This window comes from Hesperophylax consimilis, chromosome 22 (assembly GCF_061612785.1).
Source record: "Hesperophylax consimilis isolate HC1 chromosome 22, BYU_Hcon_1.0, whole genome shotgun sequence".
NCBI lineage: Eukaryota > Metazoa > Arthropoda > Insecta > Trichoptera > Limnephilidae > Hesperophylax > Hesperophylax consimilis.
Window position 1 is genome coordinate 3,665,837 of NC_142857.1, and position 16,499 is coordinate 3,682,335.

At 34.0% G+C, this 16,499-nt stretch overlaps 4 protein-coding genes across 4 annotated transcripts in view; 1 reads left to right on the plus strand and 3 right to left on the minus strand.

Annotated features, from left to right (window-relative positions):
* The window catches only part of LOC149412683 (uncharacterized), a 356,728-nt gene that overhangs the window by 173,916 nt on the left and 166,313 nt on the right, over nt 1-16,499 (minus strand). The gene's annotated exons all lie outside the window — the stretch shown is intronic.
* On the minus strand, nt 6,100-6,983 carry LOC149412701 (uncharacterized). Its single transcript, XM_089645037.1, has 2 exons — nt 6,933-6,983; nt 6,100-6,810 (listed from the first exon to the last, which is right to left on the minus strand). The coding sequence occupies exons 1-2, from the start codon at nt 6,942-6,944 to the stop codon at nt 6,307-6,309; spliced, it is 516 nt and encodes a 171-aa protein (XP_089501163.1). The 5' UTR covers nt 6,945-6,983; the 3' UTR covers nt 6,100-6,306.
* Nucleotides 9,632-10,443, minus strand: LOC149412702 (uncharacterized). The gene is made up of 2 exons (XM_089645144.1): nt 10,401-10,443; nt 9,632-10,269 (listed from the first exon to the last, which is right to left on the minus strand). The coding sequence occupies exons 1-2, from the start codon at nt 10,410-10,412 to the stop codon at nt 9,766-9,768; spliced, it is 516 nt and encodes a 171-aa protein (XP_089501270.1). The 5' UTR covers nt 10,413-10,443; the 3' UTR covers nt 9,632-9,765.
* LOC149412703 (uncharacterized) lies at nt 12,300-13,310 on the plus strand. The gene is made up of 2 exons (XM_089645103.1): nt 12,300-12,406; nt 12,541-13,310. Exons 1-2 carry the CDS (start codon nt 12,395-12,397, stop codon nt 12,988-12,990), a joined length of 462 nt encoding a protein of 153 aa, XP_089501229.1. The 5' UTR covers nt 12,300-12,394; the 3' UTR covers nt 12,991-13,310.

Consider the following 16,499-nt stretch of genomic DNA (forward strand, 5'->3'; position numbering starts at 1 on the left):
AGCGGCACAGCCGCATGCAGTGCAGACACGCGACTGCTTTTCCCTAAGCCCAGCTGTGACTGCGGCATAGTTTTAGTAAGTCGTGTGCGCAGAACGTTTGCGTTAAATTGCAAAATGGCTGAGAAATTAATCGAATTAGTCAAAAATTAACCTCTTACGTTAACCTCTTGTCGAATTAATTAAAAAAAAAAATAAAAAAAAAAAAATAAAAAAAATTTAATGATACATCTAACTATGTGGTTGAAGTAGAAAGTGAAACCCGGAAAATACTCTTAAACAAAGATAAAATTAAAATCGGATGCCAAAGAATCTTTGTTGAAGACGCAAATCCAGTAATGCAATGTTACCACTGTTTACGCTTCGGACACGGTGCTGCAAGATGTCTGCAGAGAGAGAAGGAAGAAAAGCCTGTTTGCAGTTACTGCGGTCTCGACCACACATACAGCGAATGCGGGAACAAGGACAAACAACCAAACTGCAGAAACTGTTGCACTCAAAATGAAAAATATAAAATGACATTTCCAGTTAATCATAGGGCAAATGACAAAAACAACTGTAAGGTATATAAAAAAATGCTCGCAATTGCTGAACAAAATATTGAATATTAATTTTTACTTATCAAAAAAAATGCAACAATATATTTTAAATAAGAATCTTTTGTTATATTGTAGTATTTTGATAATTAATGAAGATAATCAATTTTATTTACATGCGTATGTGATATGTAAGTTTTCTTCTTTTAAGATGCTGGTTAATATTAAATTAACACATCAAAAGTTACACACTTTTCTTTACCAGATCCAGAATATTAAAATACATCTTATAATCATTGTTTATAGGCCTACACTATTTAAATACGTTCTATACACCTACTCTACATATACTATTATGTCCATTGCCTTGCATCTAAATTATCTATTAATAAATACTGTATTTCAACTTTTTACTTTTATACGGAATGTTATAAGTGTAATATTTTATTATATTTTAAATAAAGAGTATAATAGTTTATATACACCGCAATACCAATATTCCCATTTAAATCTGCACTACTGTTTCAATACTTGTTTTAGCGGCGTAAACTCACGCACACTATCTTACTTACAAATCGTTACCAAATGGAGAATGAAACAAATAAATTATTGTTATCCATTAATTATCATGTTATCAATTAATTATCAATTATCAATTAGTTATCAATTAAAATACAATGAACGAAACAAATATATTTCATGTAGAAAATGTACAGTATGTATTTACTGGTGCAAATTATTAAACCTACCTTATACTGAACAATACTATAATCTAACCATGAATGTTTTTGGAAATATTTTATTTAAATCATTATGTCTTTTAGTTTCATAGATGATGACAATGATATTAATTTCTGTAAAGTAAATAACCTGCGTGAATGGTTTCAAAAGCAAGATTCAAGGAAATGTGATACAAGTAAACTTAATTTTTTTTTTTTTTTTTTTTTTTTTTGTTATTTGTTTTTGGGGTATTATGCCGTGTTGCGCTAACTCCTTCTTTAGCCAACGTTTCGGACAGCATTGCAGTGTCCATCATCAGGGCAGATGTCTTATTTGACAAATAAGACATCTGAATATCCTAACATGACATCCTAAATAAGACATCTGCCCTGATGATGGACACTGCAATGCTGTCCGAAACGTTGGCTAAAGAAGGAGTTAGCGCAACACGGCATAATACCCCAAAAACAAATAACAAAAATACTTTTGGCCGTGAAAATCTTAAATCATATCAAACTTAATTTTGTTCAACTAAACATTAGGTCAATATGTAAATATTTCGACCTATTTCATGTTTATTTTAAAGACTGTTTAAATCACGTTGACGTACTCATGCTTTACGAAACGGCAATTCGTTCGGAACTTGTTAATCTTTATGATATTCCCGGATACAATTCGTATCACTATTGTAGAAAACAAAAATCCGGTGGAGGCATCTTGTTATATATAAAGAATAACCTTTCCTTTTCGCAAATATTTCTGGACACCAAATTTTTTGAGAACGTTTTTGGAATATTGACACTTCCAAATAAGAGCACTTTAAATGTCTTAGCAATATACCGACCTCCGAATCTAAATAAGCTATCATTTTTGTCAGAAATATCCTCTGTGTTTGAAAACAATATTAAATCAAATGAAAGTGTAATATTTTTCGGCGACATAAATTTAAATTTATTAAACAAAAATGATCCTATCATAATAAATTATGAAAATATTCTTACAAATAACTATTTGAAAAAATGTATAGATGGCGTCACTAGGGAAGTAATTGTTAAACAGAAAATAAATAGTTCATGTATCGATCATTTCTACGTGCGAATAAGCGGTAAACTGCCCGCTGGATTAACCAGTACAATCTTCGCATGTGTATGTGACTATAACATTGCCGATCACAACACAACAGCTATAAGTATACGCTATAACTCGGTAGATAATTTAAACTCAAATGATTATAATAAAGTTAAAATTCTTTCGCAAAAACTGGTTGATAAACATATTTGTAATTATGATTGGAAATCGCTTCTAAAGGAAACCGAATGTTCTGTTATTTATTTGAAAATTAAAAATTATTTTGATGACTTGTATAAAAAAAGCACAATTGAAATAAGCAAAAAATCAAAAAACCGACCGCATGCCATAAATGAATGGATATCTACTGATGCACTTTATAAAATTAAAAAAAGAGATTTTTTATACAAACGTTGGAGAAATGCTCCAACGAACAAATACTATGAAAAAGAATATAAGTGTTTTCGAAATATTTTAAATAAATTGTTAATAAAATTAAAAACCTCATACTATAATGATAAATTCAAAAATATATTTCAAGACTCAAAAAAAACATGGGACGAATGTAATCAAATTTTAGGAAAGAAATGTAAAAATGATTGTGACCAAGTTGCATCCAAATATTTGATGAAAGATCGGACCGAAGAAAGCGTAACAAATGACTTTGTTGATTATTTCTCTGACAATGTTTGCAATATGTTACATAAATGTAATCACAGGACAACTGGGTTTGAACCAGAGGAGATGCCTCAAAGCATGTACCTACCTAGGGCTAAAATTGCTGATATAGAAAACATTGTGAAGCAACTTAAAAGCTCTTCTCCTGGAATCGATAATATCAGAATGAGCGATATTAAAAAACATATATTAACATTAGGTCCAATTATAACCCATTTTGTAAACAGAATCTTATTTGAAGCAAAAATTCCAGATGATTTAAAATGTAGTATTATCAGACCCATTTATAAAGGAGGTGATCACACCATTTTGGGTAATTATAGACCAATCAGTATTTTGCCATCACTCGAAAAAATTCTTGAAAAATACATTCAAATTAAATTAATAAAATATTTGGAAGATTTTTCTATTATTGATACTAACCAATATGGATTCCAAAAAAAAGGGGCACTGAAGTGCTACTTCAAAAGTTTGCCAGCTTGATAAATAATAATTTAAATAATAAACATCATGTATTAGTCTTATTTATAGATTATTCCAAGGCATTTGACACTATTAACCATAAAAAATTGTTGAAAATAATAGAAATCATAGGAATAAGAGGGAAACTTCTAAAACTATTTGAAAATTATTTGAACAACAGGTGCATGCAAATAAAGCTTTTGAACACATTAAGTAAAAAAAGAAAAATCTTAGCAGGTGTTCCTCAAGGTTCCATATTAGGTCCTATTTTATATATAATTTATGTATCTTTTATTAAATTTATTTTTAAACATGTAAAACACTTTGTGTACGCGGATGATACTGCATTGGTGTTTTCTTGCAGTGATTTGCAATTATGTATTGAACTTTTACAAAAAGATTACATTGAACTTTTAAAATGGTCTCACGACTCTGGCCTAATCATAAATGCAAAAAAAAACTAAATTGATACACATTAGATCACCCAATGCCAAGGTAAATACTATTATACCCGAAATTAAAACACACAATTCAGATTGCCTACATGTTGGTATCCCTGCGTTGTGTACATGTGAAAATATTGAACTGGTTAAAAAATATGTTTATTTAGGTGTTATTATTGATTGTTTTTTCAAATGGGATTTACAGATAAATAAAGTCTGTGAACGACTGAGATCTATTATTAGTAGATTATATAAATTAAAATTTTATGTTCCAATATGCACACTTCGAATAATTTATTTATCACTAGCTGAATCTATCATAAGGTATGGAATTACAGCTTGGGGATTTTCCTCTAAAACAAATATAAATCATGTTCAAGCAGTTCAAAATTCTCTTGTTAAATTATTAGCTCATAAAAGTTTATATGAACAAAGGCATAATGTTCCACACCTTTATCAAAATCTGAAAATCCTCTCGGTAAGAGCAATTATGTGGTTTAAAATAATTTTTCAGCACATAAATAGCCCTATGTACATAAATAGACTGGAACACACTTACAATACTCGATTTACATTAAATGAAGGACTAATCGTACCAAAGCATGTAAACAAATATGGAAAAAGAACGCTAGACTACATGATACCAAATTGTTTAAATATGTTACCTGCAGAAATCAAAAAATGTACAAATATAAAAAGAAATTTTTTGTTGAAAAATTGGCTAGCTGAAAGAAATAGTTTGTACTAGACTCTAATACAAACTATTTCTAACTGCATACGCTTTAATTGTTTTTTGTTTTTATTTTTATTGTATTACACCTCTCATGATATGAATGTATACATTTGATATAATCTGTTTAAGTTAAAAGCACCCAATGACAAACTACTTTAAAGTAGTTTATTGGGACTTTTTGATTTTTGTATATTATTTTGATATTAAATAAAAAAAAATAAAAAAAAAAAAAAAATCACATGCTGGTCACCAATTACTGCCTGCGGTGACATTCCTGCTCTGTACTGAGCTGAGCGGTCTGCGTCTCAGCATATGCCCAGCCTTACTTTAATTTCGTCCAATGGATTCATATAAAACGGCTTACAATCTTCTTCCTCTTTCTTGTGTAAAATTATAAAATAAAGAAAATGCGACAGCTCTTCAAATAGCTTTATCTATATTTAACTCTTTTTGGTGCAGGAATAGGGAAAGCGATTAAAATAATTATTTAATATTAAATCAAGAAGGTATATGTTTTTATTGGGCCGCTAGTGAAAAAACTGAAAACTATACAAAAATATCACAACACAACTCAGAGATATGTACAAGAATACCCCCTTGAACACGGCTTTGTTCAGGGCACAACATTATAAGAGAATTAAAAATCCTTTTATTTTTCATCTTAATCGATAGGTACCAAATCGAAAACGTGTTTTAGATTTTTCGGATTTATACAGCGAGTGAATTATCCAGAGCAGACGCAATAAAAAATCATCTAGTACCTTAAAAACATTTCATCTTGAGCAATAAATGATAAATCGTAAGGTTTTATGTAAAAAAAGATTGATATAGGTACACATAAAAGCACATAATCTCAACTAAGGGATACTAGTTACTTTGTTAAGAAGAGCTAAGGTTTACTAAATATTACCTAATTAATAAAGAGGAAGTCACGGATAGGGTAAGTTTATTTATTATTTATTTATTTATTTATTTATTTTTTTCATGTTCTCCGTAAAACGGTTATTCACCAATACATTATGGAGAAGATTACAAATTAGACAAAAAGTATAGCAAAACACATAAAAAGGTCAGTTTCACTACTTTGTGACATACGTCAAAAGATAATTGTTAAACTGCCTATAGGTTACGTTAAAAATGTCGATGGTCAATGCAGACTCGTTGAGCAGTTCAGTCGCTCTGTTGACTGGGGCGTTCTGATAGGCAGAAGTCCTCGCTTTTGGAGCATAAAAAAGGGTATGGGACCTTCCACGAGTATACTTGTCTGGGACATATAAGTTAATCTCTTTCAAAATAGGTGGATTATGTATAGTTCCAGAGATTATCTTAAAAAATTGTTTTCCTAAAAATATTTTTCGGCGGGCTTCTAATGTATTAAGATCGAGCATTCCTGCTAAGAATAAGGATGGATACAGGAAAGGGTAGTACATATATTTCCTCATATATAGGTAACGCATGAATCTCTTTTGTACTTTTTCTATTTCGAGAATATGGTTTTGCTCTAAGTTCACACATACAACATTATAAATATGTTTACAGAGGGTTTTTATTAATTTTTCGTCACAAAGCAGCAAAAGAACATAAAATATTTAAACACATCAAATTACAAGTATAATTCAATCAAATCAAAAGATCAGTCAGGTTTTGATATTGTGGCAGATGAAATGAGTTACCACACTCCTCCGGAGACGGCAGCGATCTTAGCGTTCAAGTGGGCGGCCTTGGTGATTGCTACCTCGGGGGTGTCTACGACGCGGCCATCGATTCCGATGGGGGCACCACCATGGGCCCAGGAGTTCAGAGGAGAGGCCCATGAGTTCAGGGGAGAGGTCCATGAGCTTAAGGGAGTGGCCCATGAGTTGAGAGGAGAGTTCCACGAGTTGAGGGGAGAGGTGGCGACTCCTACGTTAGCGGCGATGAGGTTGGCCCTGGAGACGGCTACCTCAGCAGGATTGATTGCGTGCCCATCGATGATTACGGCTCCTCCCAGCCCCCATGTGCTCAGGGGGGCTCCCAGGACACCAGCACCGGCAGCCCACACTCCCGGGCCTCCCCAGGCCTTACCAGCCCAGTCCTGGCTTTCCAACAGACCTTCTCCCCTCCATTGGCCGTTGTTCAGTAGTAGGGGGTTTCCGGACACCAGGGCTCCCATGCACAGGAATGTTGCGATGAACTGAAAAGACAAAAGTTTTTGCTTTAAATGCTAGGAAACATAAATGTATTTGAAAGTAAGGATGAAATCATTTATATGGCTTGAAATGTTGTTAGATAAGAATATATTAACGTTAAACTTACGAATGCGTTCATTTCGGTTTTTGTATGTTAGCCTTTTCAGAGAAGAAAACTGCTTGTGCCTTGTCAAAGATAGATTCAGGTTATATACTCTTGCAGAACCACACAGTGGGAGGGGAGAGACTCTACGGGACCGACAAAGCTCTAAGCCCGCGTCACAAGGTTATGTTTTTTTTAAACCATTGCATATAAGATATCAGTTAGTTTTAGATATCGTTGGACCACACTAATAATAACCATATAATATATGATTAAGATGTTTTAGACCTTACGTCCAGTAATAATGTTTCTAATTTTCTATTCTTTAATAGATCAAAACCAAAATTTCCTCTCATTTCTCATGTAAATTTTCTATCGAATTTCATGTATTTATTTAGAATTAACGGCGCAAGTGCCATTTACATGCATGATAGTTATTGACAGTCGTAGACAATACAGAATGAAGAAAGAAAGGAATATTTTAAGATAAAAATTAGCAGATTATAAATGAAAAACAAGAAAAAATATATACATAAGTACAAAGTTATTGAAAGAAATGAAGTAGAAATAAAAACAAAAAACCTTTTATGCAGTGAATTATTAAAAATATGTTTTGCTAAATATTTAATTATCTGTCTGTGCAAATAGAGAAACAATACCGCTTGTTGCTTTTACGTCAAACAGGTGAAGCTGTTTAAAAAAAAACATGTTTTTACCTGCCACAGGTGAGATATATATTAATATATAAAAACACACGCGTATTCGAATGAAATGTTGTGACAAAATTTCAAAGCAATCGGTGAAGAACTTTTGGACATTTAAGGGTACGTAATCAACTGCAAGCGGGGTTTTGCGCCATTTTCGGTGCATCGTTTCTTTCCTATAGGTCTAGGTTCAGTTTGGCAGTTCGGCTCGCGGATGTACCTATACGTTGCATTAGATTTTGTTCAAACGAACATTAACATTTTTATTTATATAGAAGATAGATAGATGCATTGAAATTGTTTATTGTTTATTGTTTTTTGTTTATTGTTTATTGTTTTTTGTTTATTGTTTATTGTTTATTGTTTTTTGTTTATTGTTTATTGTTTATTGTTTATTGTTTATTGTTTATTGTTTATTGTTTATTGTCTATTGTCTATTGTCTATTGTTTATTGTTTATTGTTTATTGTTTATTGTCTATTGTCTATTGTCTATTGTCTATTGTTTATTGTTTATTGTTTATTGTTTATTGTTTATTATTTATTGTTTATTGTTTATTGTTTATTGTTTATTGTTTATTGTTTATTGTTTATTGTTTATTGTTTATTGTTTATTGTTTATTGTTTATTGTTTATTGTTTATTGCTTATTGCTTATTGTTGATTGTTTATTGTTTATTGTTTTACGTTAAAAGTTTTAATCTAACTAGGACAAGCCTGTGTTGAGTTTAATAATTTTACAAAATAACACAAATATTAAAAATTAAGAGAACAAAAAATACATTATAAAAGTACAAGGATATTATGTATTACAATGTCGGTATAGGTAGGTTTATGAAAGATATTAAAATTTATTTTATTATTTACGACAGATAAAGTGAGGTTTTAATATTAAATATTGCATTGGTGCCTATCTTCAGTGTGAATTTAATGTTTTGGTGGTAAGAATTTATGAGGTTGAGGAAGGAATTCAGTTGACGTTCTGTTTCTGTCCATTGATAAAATATGTCGTCGATACATCTTTTCCATAAAAAGCACATTTTTTATAAGTGGTGTATTACCAGTTAAAATATTGTTCTCTAAGTTATTCATGAATATATCAGTTACCAGAGGACTTGTGGGAGATCTCAAGGCTAGGCCTTCCAGTTGCTGATATATAACATCATTAAATTGGAAATAATTTTGTTTTAGGCAAACATTAAATATTTAAGTAAGATCATTAATAAAATATTTAGACAAATTAGAACAATTTGATAAATTAGAGATTAAGCATTTGCTCTCGTCGATCCGAACATTAGGAAATAAATTGACATCAAATAATTAGATTATACAATTATTAGGGAAAACCAAATCATTCAGTTCTTCCACTTATGAGAAAGAGTTTTTAACTGTATATTTTGGCGAAAAAACATTGCTATTATGAAATATATTAGTAATAGAATATGATATTTTAAAATTTGGGGCATTACAACAAAATACCACTGGGCGAATGGGATTGTGAGTGATTATAGTAATGTACTGTAAAATTTGTACTATTTATATGTAAAAACCCCTAAAAGGGCGTTAATAAATTAATTCATAATAAATAATCGGTATACATGGCAATCTTCGAACATATCTAATAGAAGTAATAAAGTGATAATAAATGGTTAAAGCTCATCTCCTATACCGGCCATATGGTGAGATTTAAAAAATATATTAGTTTTGAGAAGAACGCATCAAAATCGTACTAAAAGAATTGGCTCTGGTCTGAACTTTAAGAAAATTCACACTAAATCTTCGTTTGGGCAAAGACATTATTTCTACCAGTCGCCATTTCTATTTAATAGCCTTCCAGAACACACTGTAGACAAATTCCTTGTGTACTTATAAAAATAATGTTAAATCTTTTGTGCTAGCTGAGGATTTCTATTTTTTTGTTATCTTTGTCCTTTTAAATTATGGCATAATTTGTTGTATATGTATATTTTTACAGATCAGGGGAGGTCAAAGATAGGATAATGGCACATTAAAAACGGTAAATGTGTTTAGATCGGGTTTTTATTTTTCAAATAAGTAAATTAACATAACAATTGATTAGAACAAAAAATTACAGATATACTTCATAGCTCCGTCATAGATCAGTCAGGTGGTAATATTGTGGCAGATAATATGAGTTACCACACTCCTCCGGAGACGGCAGCGATCTTAGCGTTCAAGTGGGCGGCCTTGGTGATGGCTACCTCGGGGGTGTCTACGACGCGGCCATCGATTCCGATGGGGGCACCACCATGGGCCCAGGAGTTAAGGGGAGAGGCCCAGGAGTTCAGGGGAGAGGCCCATGAGTTTAAGGGAGTGGCCCATGAGTTGAGAGGAGAGTTCCACGAGTTGAGGGGAGAGGTGGCGACTCCTACGTTAGCGGCGATGAGGTTGGCCCTGGAGACGGCTACCTCAGCAGGATTGATTGCGTGCCCATCGAGGATAGCGGCTCTTCCCAGCCCCCATGTGCCCAGGGGGGCTCCCAGGACACCAGCACCGGCAGACCACACTCCTGGGCCTCCCCAGGCCTTACCAGCCCAGTCTTGGCTCTCCAGCAGACCTTCTCCCCTCCACTGGCCATTGTTCAGCAGCAAGGGGTTTCCGGACACCAGAGCACCCATGCACAGGAAAGTAGCGATGAACTGAAAAGATTAAAAAAACATATGATAAAGACTCATATGGTTAACTTACAAGCTTATAATATTAGTGTACTCGTGTTTTTGGATTTACTTCCTGTTTTTAAAATAAATAATATAAGTCTCACACTACTTACGAATGAGTTCATTTTGTTGGATGTGTTAGCCTTTTCAAAGTAGAAAACTGCTTGTGCCTAAACTATTTTTGTTTCAGTATTTATACCTACTCGCACAGAACAACACAGGAGAGGGGTGAACTTCGCGGAACCACCAAAAGCTTTAAGCCCACCTGACAAGGTTACTACTATCGTTAATTATCGCTTGTATTTTTAAGTCGCACCGTATAATTCAATTCCTTGTCCGTTTTGATTAAGTGATTGTGATTATATTTTTAAAGTACTTTATTCAACACTATAATCATATCGAATTTGGGGATACGAATGATGTGCGTTAATGTATTATAAACTCTCAGACACCCTTCGACGCTCTGAAAATCTAAAAATGAGGGTCGAATAAATAAAAAACCTTTAAAATTCAGTTATACAAATTATAACTAAAATATATTACAATATATTTTATACCGTTGATATCAAAATAAATAAATAATCTCTTTACTTGATGGGTTATAAATTTGATAATGTTTCAATATTTATTACTAGCTGAAGTCCCCGGCGTTGGCCTGGCATTACGATATCAGATGTAGACAGTAAATTTACATCTTATTCTGAAGTGTTCAAAATTACTACAAGAATTTTCGAAAAGCTGCTTCAACTCTTTTTTACATGTGCCTATAGACTATGTAAGATGTATTATGATTTAATCGTGTTAACATAATTACTAAAATAATTAATTAAATCAGTTTCAATTTTCCAGGCGTTTATTGGTTCCGCCTCCCTGGGATCATATATTTGATAACCAACATCTCTGCCATAGGTCATCGTAAATGGTTTGCTACGTTTGGTGACTTAGCAGGGATGCCTGAGTTCAAGGGGTGAGGATTGTCTAGGTCTTGACGGCGGATGCGTGGCGGTCTGGATTTGGAAAAAATGGATGAAAGAGCTATTTTTATCTCTCAAGCACGACTCTCTCGACCCACCGCATTGCACTGCAGTGGAAGGGATGAATTCAAACATCCGTCACTCTTTGACACACTGACCCACAGATTGCTACCCAACCTTCTTAACTTTTTCCTTCCCAGATCTTTTTCTGAAAGAAACCCTCTACACAGCATCCCAAAAATGACATAGGCCTTGAGTGAAATTATTTTCTTCAGGTCTCTTGTGCGGAGCAAAAGTAAAAATAAATTATAATTTCATATTAAATTCAAATGGTGTTGCAATATATTATTTCAGTCAAGTTTAAGAGAAACAAAGCGCCTGCTAAATGGGCTAGAACTAAAAGGTATTAAATCAGTGGTGACATTGGCTTCCATACAAATCTATATCGAAAGCATTTCTAGTATTCTGATCTATTCCATGTCACCACGCCATAAACAAAATGTGCCAGTTTTGCCATCGTACTGTGAGTTTTGAGCACCGTGCGAGCTGACAATATTGATAAACTAGCGTCGACGGCTTAGTTTGTCGACTTGTTCCTGCTAGGCACTCTGAACCCATCCCTCATCAACTTGTAACAACCTAATTGTCAACCTCAAAATCTGGCAAAAAGCACAAGAGACAAATTTATTTTTAATTTATGGTCATAAACCGACATTATTTCCCATACAACCTTTACACAAATATTAATGAATTATATTATATAGGTCATGTCAAAAGTCGTCTATCCTCTCAGCCTACTTCTGTGGGGAAATGGCGAGATGATTAATTAGTTTTAAAAAAATGTCAAAAGAATTTGATAAGTAATATAGTGTTATTACCTGCATTTTAAATCAAGATCAATCTGCATGAAAACGATTTGTTTCTAGAAAAACCTGTTTGTCGTTGATCTTTAATGCACCTTGTTTGTTTTATTATTTTTATATGGCGAGTGCAGAAACATGAAAGTATTATTTGAACTTCCTAATATCCTCCCCACTCCAGAGGCGTGGTTTTGCCTAAATATAAAGCTAGGCAAACGCCTTTACAATGCACAAGCAGTTTTCTTCCGAAAAGGCAAACAAGTCACAAGCAACATGAATTCATTCGTGAGTAGCGCACTTGATTATTTATGTAATATATGAAAATCTAAATCAATCCCAACCAGAGAATATTCAGAATAAATCTTCTCTCCATTTGATCAAAATAAAGATTGATAAATATTAAATTGTTTCTTTTTCAGTTCATCGCTACCTTCCTGTGCATGGGCGCCCTGGTTTCCGGAAACCCCCTGCTGCTGAACAACGGACAGTGGAGGGGAGAAGGTCTGCTGGAGAGCCAGGACTGGGCTGGTGCAGGAGCATGGGCCGCCCCCGGAGTGTGGGGTGCCCGCGCTGCCCCTCTGGGTACATGGGGACTAGGAGGAGGCGCTATCCTCGACGGACACGCCATCAACCCCGCAGATGTAGCCGTCTCCAGGGCAAATCTCATTGCCGCTAACGTCGGAGCTTCGACCTCTGGACTTGGATGGGCCTCTCCTTACAACTCATGGGCCTCTCCCTTGAACTCCTGGGCCCATGGTGGCGCCCCTATCGGACTCGATGGCCGCGTCATTGACACCCCCGAGGTAGCCATCACCAAGGCCGCCCACTTGAACGCCAAGATCGCTGCTGTCTCCGGAGGTCTGTGGTAATTCCCTCTCCATAGGTCAAATTTTCTCAACACTCGATTATTCTGTCTCCAAAGCCTTTTGTAACACCTACTTGTTGTTGTTTCATAACTAAGATTGCCACTCCTTCTTGCTGTTAAATTTTGCCATCCACAGTTCTACTAAAAACACACAGAGAAGATTAATGTCCAAAAACGTTTTCTTTTTTCACATTTAAGTTTCAGGTATTATAGTCTGCACCGTACTCATGTTGAGGTTCCATGTATTATTTTTATATATACAAAGCTTTAACAAAAATTTATCAAAAAGAAAAATCTAATAAAAATTTACAATACTTTGAAAAATGTCGTTCATATTGTTACTTTCCTTGGTAATACAGGTCCAATGGGTATAAATAAGAATAGTATTAGACATGTGTTGACCTGATAATTTCTAAAGATTCATTGGCTACGTCCACATTATAATTTGGGAGGCAAGTATGGGTACCGCCGCCATGGCAATAATTCATTGGATAACCAACACCTCTGGCAGAGGTCATCATGGCAAGGGTGCCCGGTTCATAGTGTAAGGTTTGTCCAGGCTTTAACGGCGGTCCCGCCTCGCAGCTGGGAGAGGTCAGTTGAAAAAGACACTTTCGACCTCTCCAGCCGTAATCTGCGACCCGTCGGCATCGCCTTGCACCTTAACGGGAGGGATGATTCATAAGTCCGTCACTGGTGGAAACACTGACCCTCAGATTCCGATTCTTACCATTTTCCTTCCTAGAAATGAATTTCCTTACTAAACTTAAAAAGACCCACCACACAGCACACCCAAAGAAGAAATCTGCCCTAACGAAAAATATTTTCCTCAGGTCCTTCGGTGTAAAACAATTCACAAAGCGCAATGAGCCACTCCCAAATAGAAATTAAATATTTAAATTAAGTCAGAAGCGCAAATTCAAATGTATGAAAACAATTATTACTATAATTACTGTATTAACGGCATCACTAAGCTTCATATTAATATCGTCAGCTAACCTCACCAAGATTGTGAAATATTAGGGTAAGTATACATTTGCGAACCAAAACGCGAACCGTACCACAAATTACGGGAAAGGAACGAATCAACTGCAAGTGGCGTTTCGCGCCATTTGCGGTTGCTTCGTTTCTTTCCCATAAGTTAAGGTTCAGTTCGGCTCGCGGATTTATACGTAGCATTACCCGCTTCAGAACAGACTTTGTCTAGTGAGACGGGTGACAAAAACAAAATAAAATAAACGAAAAAAACTGAAATTAAAGGACATGATTCCATATGTATTAATTTATTATATTATTTATTCACTTCTAGAAGGCTTTTACATGTATATATTGTTATAGGTAAGTTGCTCAGGATGACAATAATAATTGTATAGTATATAAAATATTAAATTGATATAAGCAGATACGATATAAGTTATCACAGATCACGATAAGTTATCACGATATAAGTTATCACAGTACAAAAGAGTTTAATAATGGTAAATAATAACAAGGGTATAAAATAAGCGCTTAAAGAATTCAATAGGTAACTATAATAACAGTGTTTTGACGGCATCACGGAGTTTTCTATAGTGATATTTATTGTATTCATGTTAAATGTAGTCGGCTAACCTAATCAAGATTTTTAAATTAGAGCACTTCCATGAATTGATGAATACTGTTCATGTCCTTACCTGGGTCGAACGGACCTTGTTATGTATTGATGAATTCTGTTAATTTCCTTGCGTAGATCGAACGGACTGTGTTATGTATTGATGAATACTGTTAATTTCCTCGCCGAGATCGAACGGACCATGTTTTGTATTGATAAATACTGTTAATGTCCTTGCGTAGATCGAACGGACTATGTTATGTATTGATGAATTCTGTTAATGTCCTTGCGTAGATCGAACGGACCATGTTATGTATTGATGAATTCTGTTAATGTCCTTGCGTAGATCGAACGGACCATGTTATGTATTGATGAATTCTGTTAATGTCCTTGCGTAGATCGAACGGACCATGTTATGTATTGATGAATTCTGTTCATGTCCTTGCCTAGATCGAACGGACTATGTTATGCATTGATAAATACTGTTAATGTCCTTGCGTAGATCGAACGGACCATGTTATGTATTGATGAATTCTGTTAATGTCCTTGCGTAGATCGAACGGACCATGTTATGTATTGATGAATTCTGTTAATGTCCTTGCGTAGATCGAACGGACCATGTTATGTATTGATGAATTCTGTTAATGTCCTTGCCTAGATCGAACGGACCGTGTTTATTTGGTTTATTTTGTTTATTTGGTTTTACGTTTGATAGTGTCATGAAATGAATTTCCTAAAAGATTAACAATTATCCCCGTAAGATATTTTGCGTCAAGAACTTAATATTTATTATGTGCTGGTCAAGAAATAGCAACACTGACGTCCATTTGATTTGTCGAGAGTTTTGAGAGAGGTGGTGGCAATTGGTCAGTTCGGCCCTCGGAGCGATTAAACGAGCCCTCTTCGGTTTTAAATGTGTCAGTCGTAGATACCGGACACTCTTGTGTCTTGGAATTTTGAATTCAACTCAAGCTAATTTAACTGAACTGTAAGTGTATTTTAAAACAGAATCAAAGTTACATAAGGAGAAATCAATTTAGTGGTTTTCAACGTCCCTTTATTCTGGCTACAGTAGAACACTGCTTAAATTCAATTGTTGTAATACGTTTTGATTTATTGAAAGATTTTCTTTAACTAAAATAGATTGAGGATGGGTTTTTTTTCACAGAATTTTAACAATTTATCAAATTTAAAAGTTAATTTTCAGGTTCTGTAAAGGTTTTATTCAACTTATGTTATTATTCCAGTTTTGGCAAACAGTGATATAATAACAGAAATTTAATAAAACTTTCACAGAATTTGAAAACGAACTTTTAAATTTAATGAATTCTTCAATTTATGTGAAATAACCCCTTCTTAGAATCACTAAATTTACTTACAAATTCGTCAACAAAGAGATTAATGCTTTTCATAGAAGCGCAGAGTCATTTGCTAAAGCATAGATCTCCACAAGGGCCATTTTTGTAGAAAAATAGTTAGTGTTTTGTGTAATTTTCCATTTTCCAACTCACGAGGGGCGGTGTTTTCCCAGTCAGCCGTCAATGAACTTAAAACACGATAAATAACTCCCAATCAAGCTAGCATGATGAAGTGTAAGTATTTAATTATCAGTTCAAAATGATGTAAAAGGGTTCGAAACCCGACTTTGTCTGTAAAACTCCCACTTATGTAACAATGCCCCTCTTAAACAGTAAAATTAAGATTGACTGATATAGACTGTTGATGTTTAAATGATCAGTATGATTATTTGAATCGGTTCGTCACTGTTATTGGCATACGGACTGTATGATAAGATCATATCAGTGTAACTTTTGCATTAAAAAACTTATAATATTGACCACAATTTTTGAAGATTTGTATATTTTTATCGAATACAGGTATTTTAAAACTACACTTAAAATAAAGCATGGAAACAAAAATAC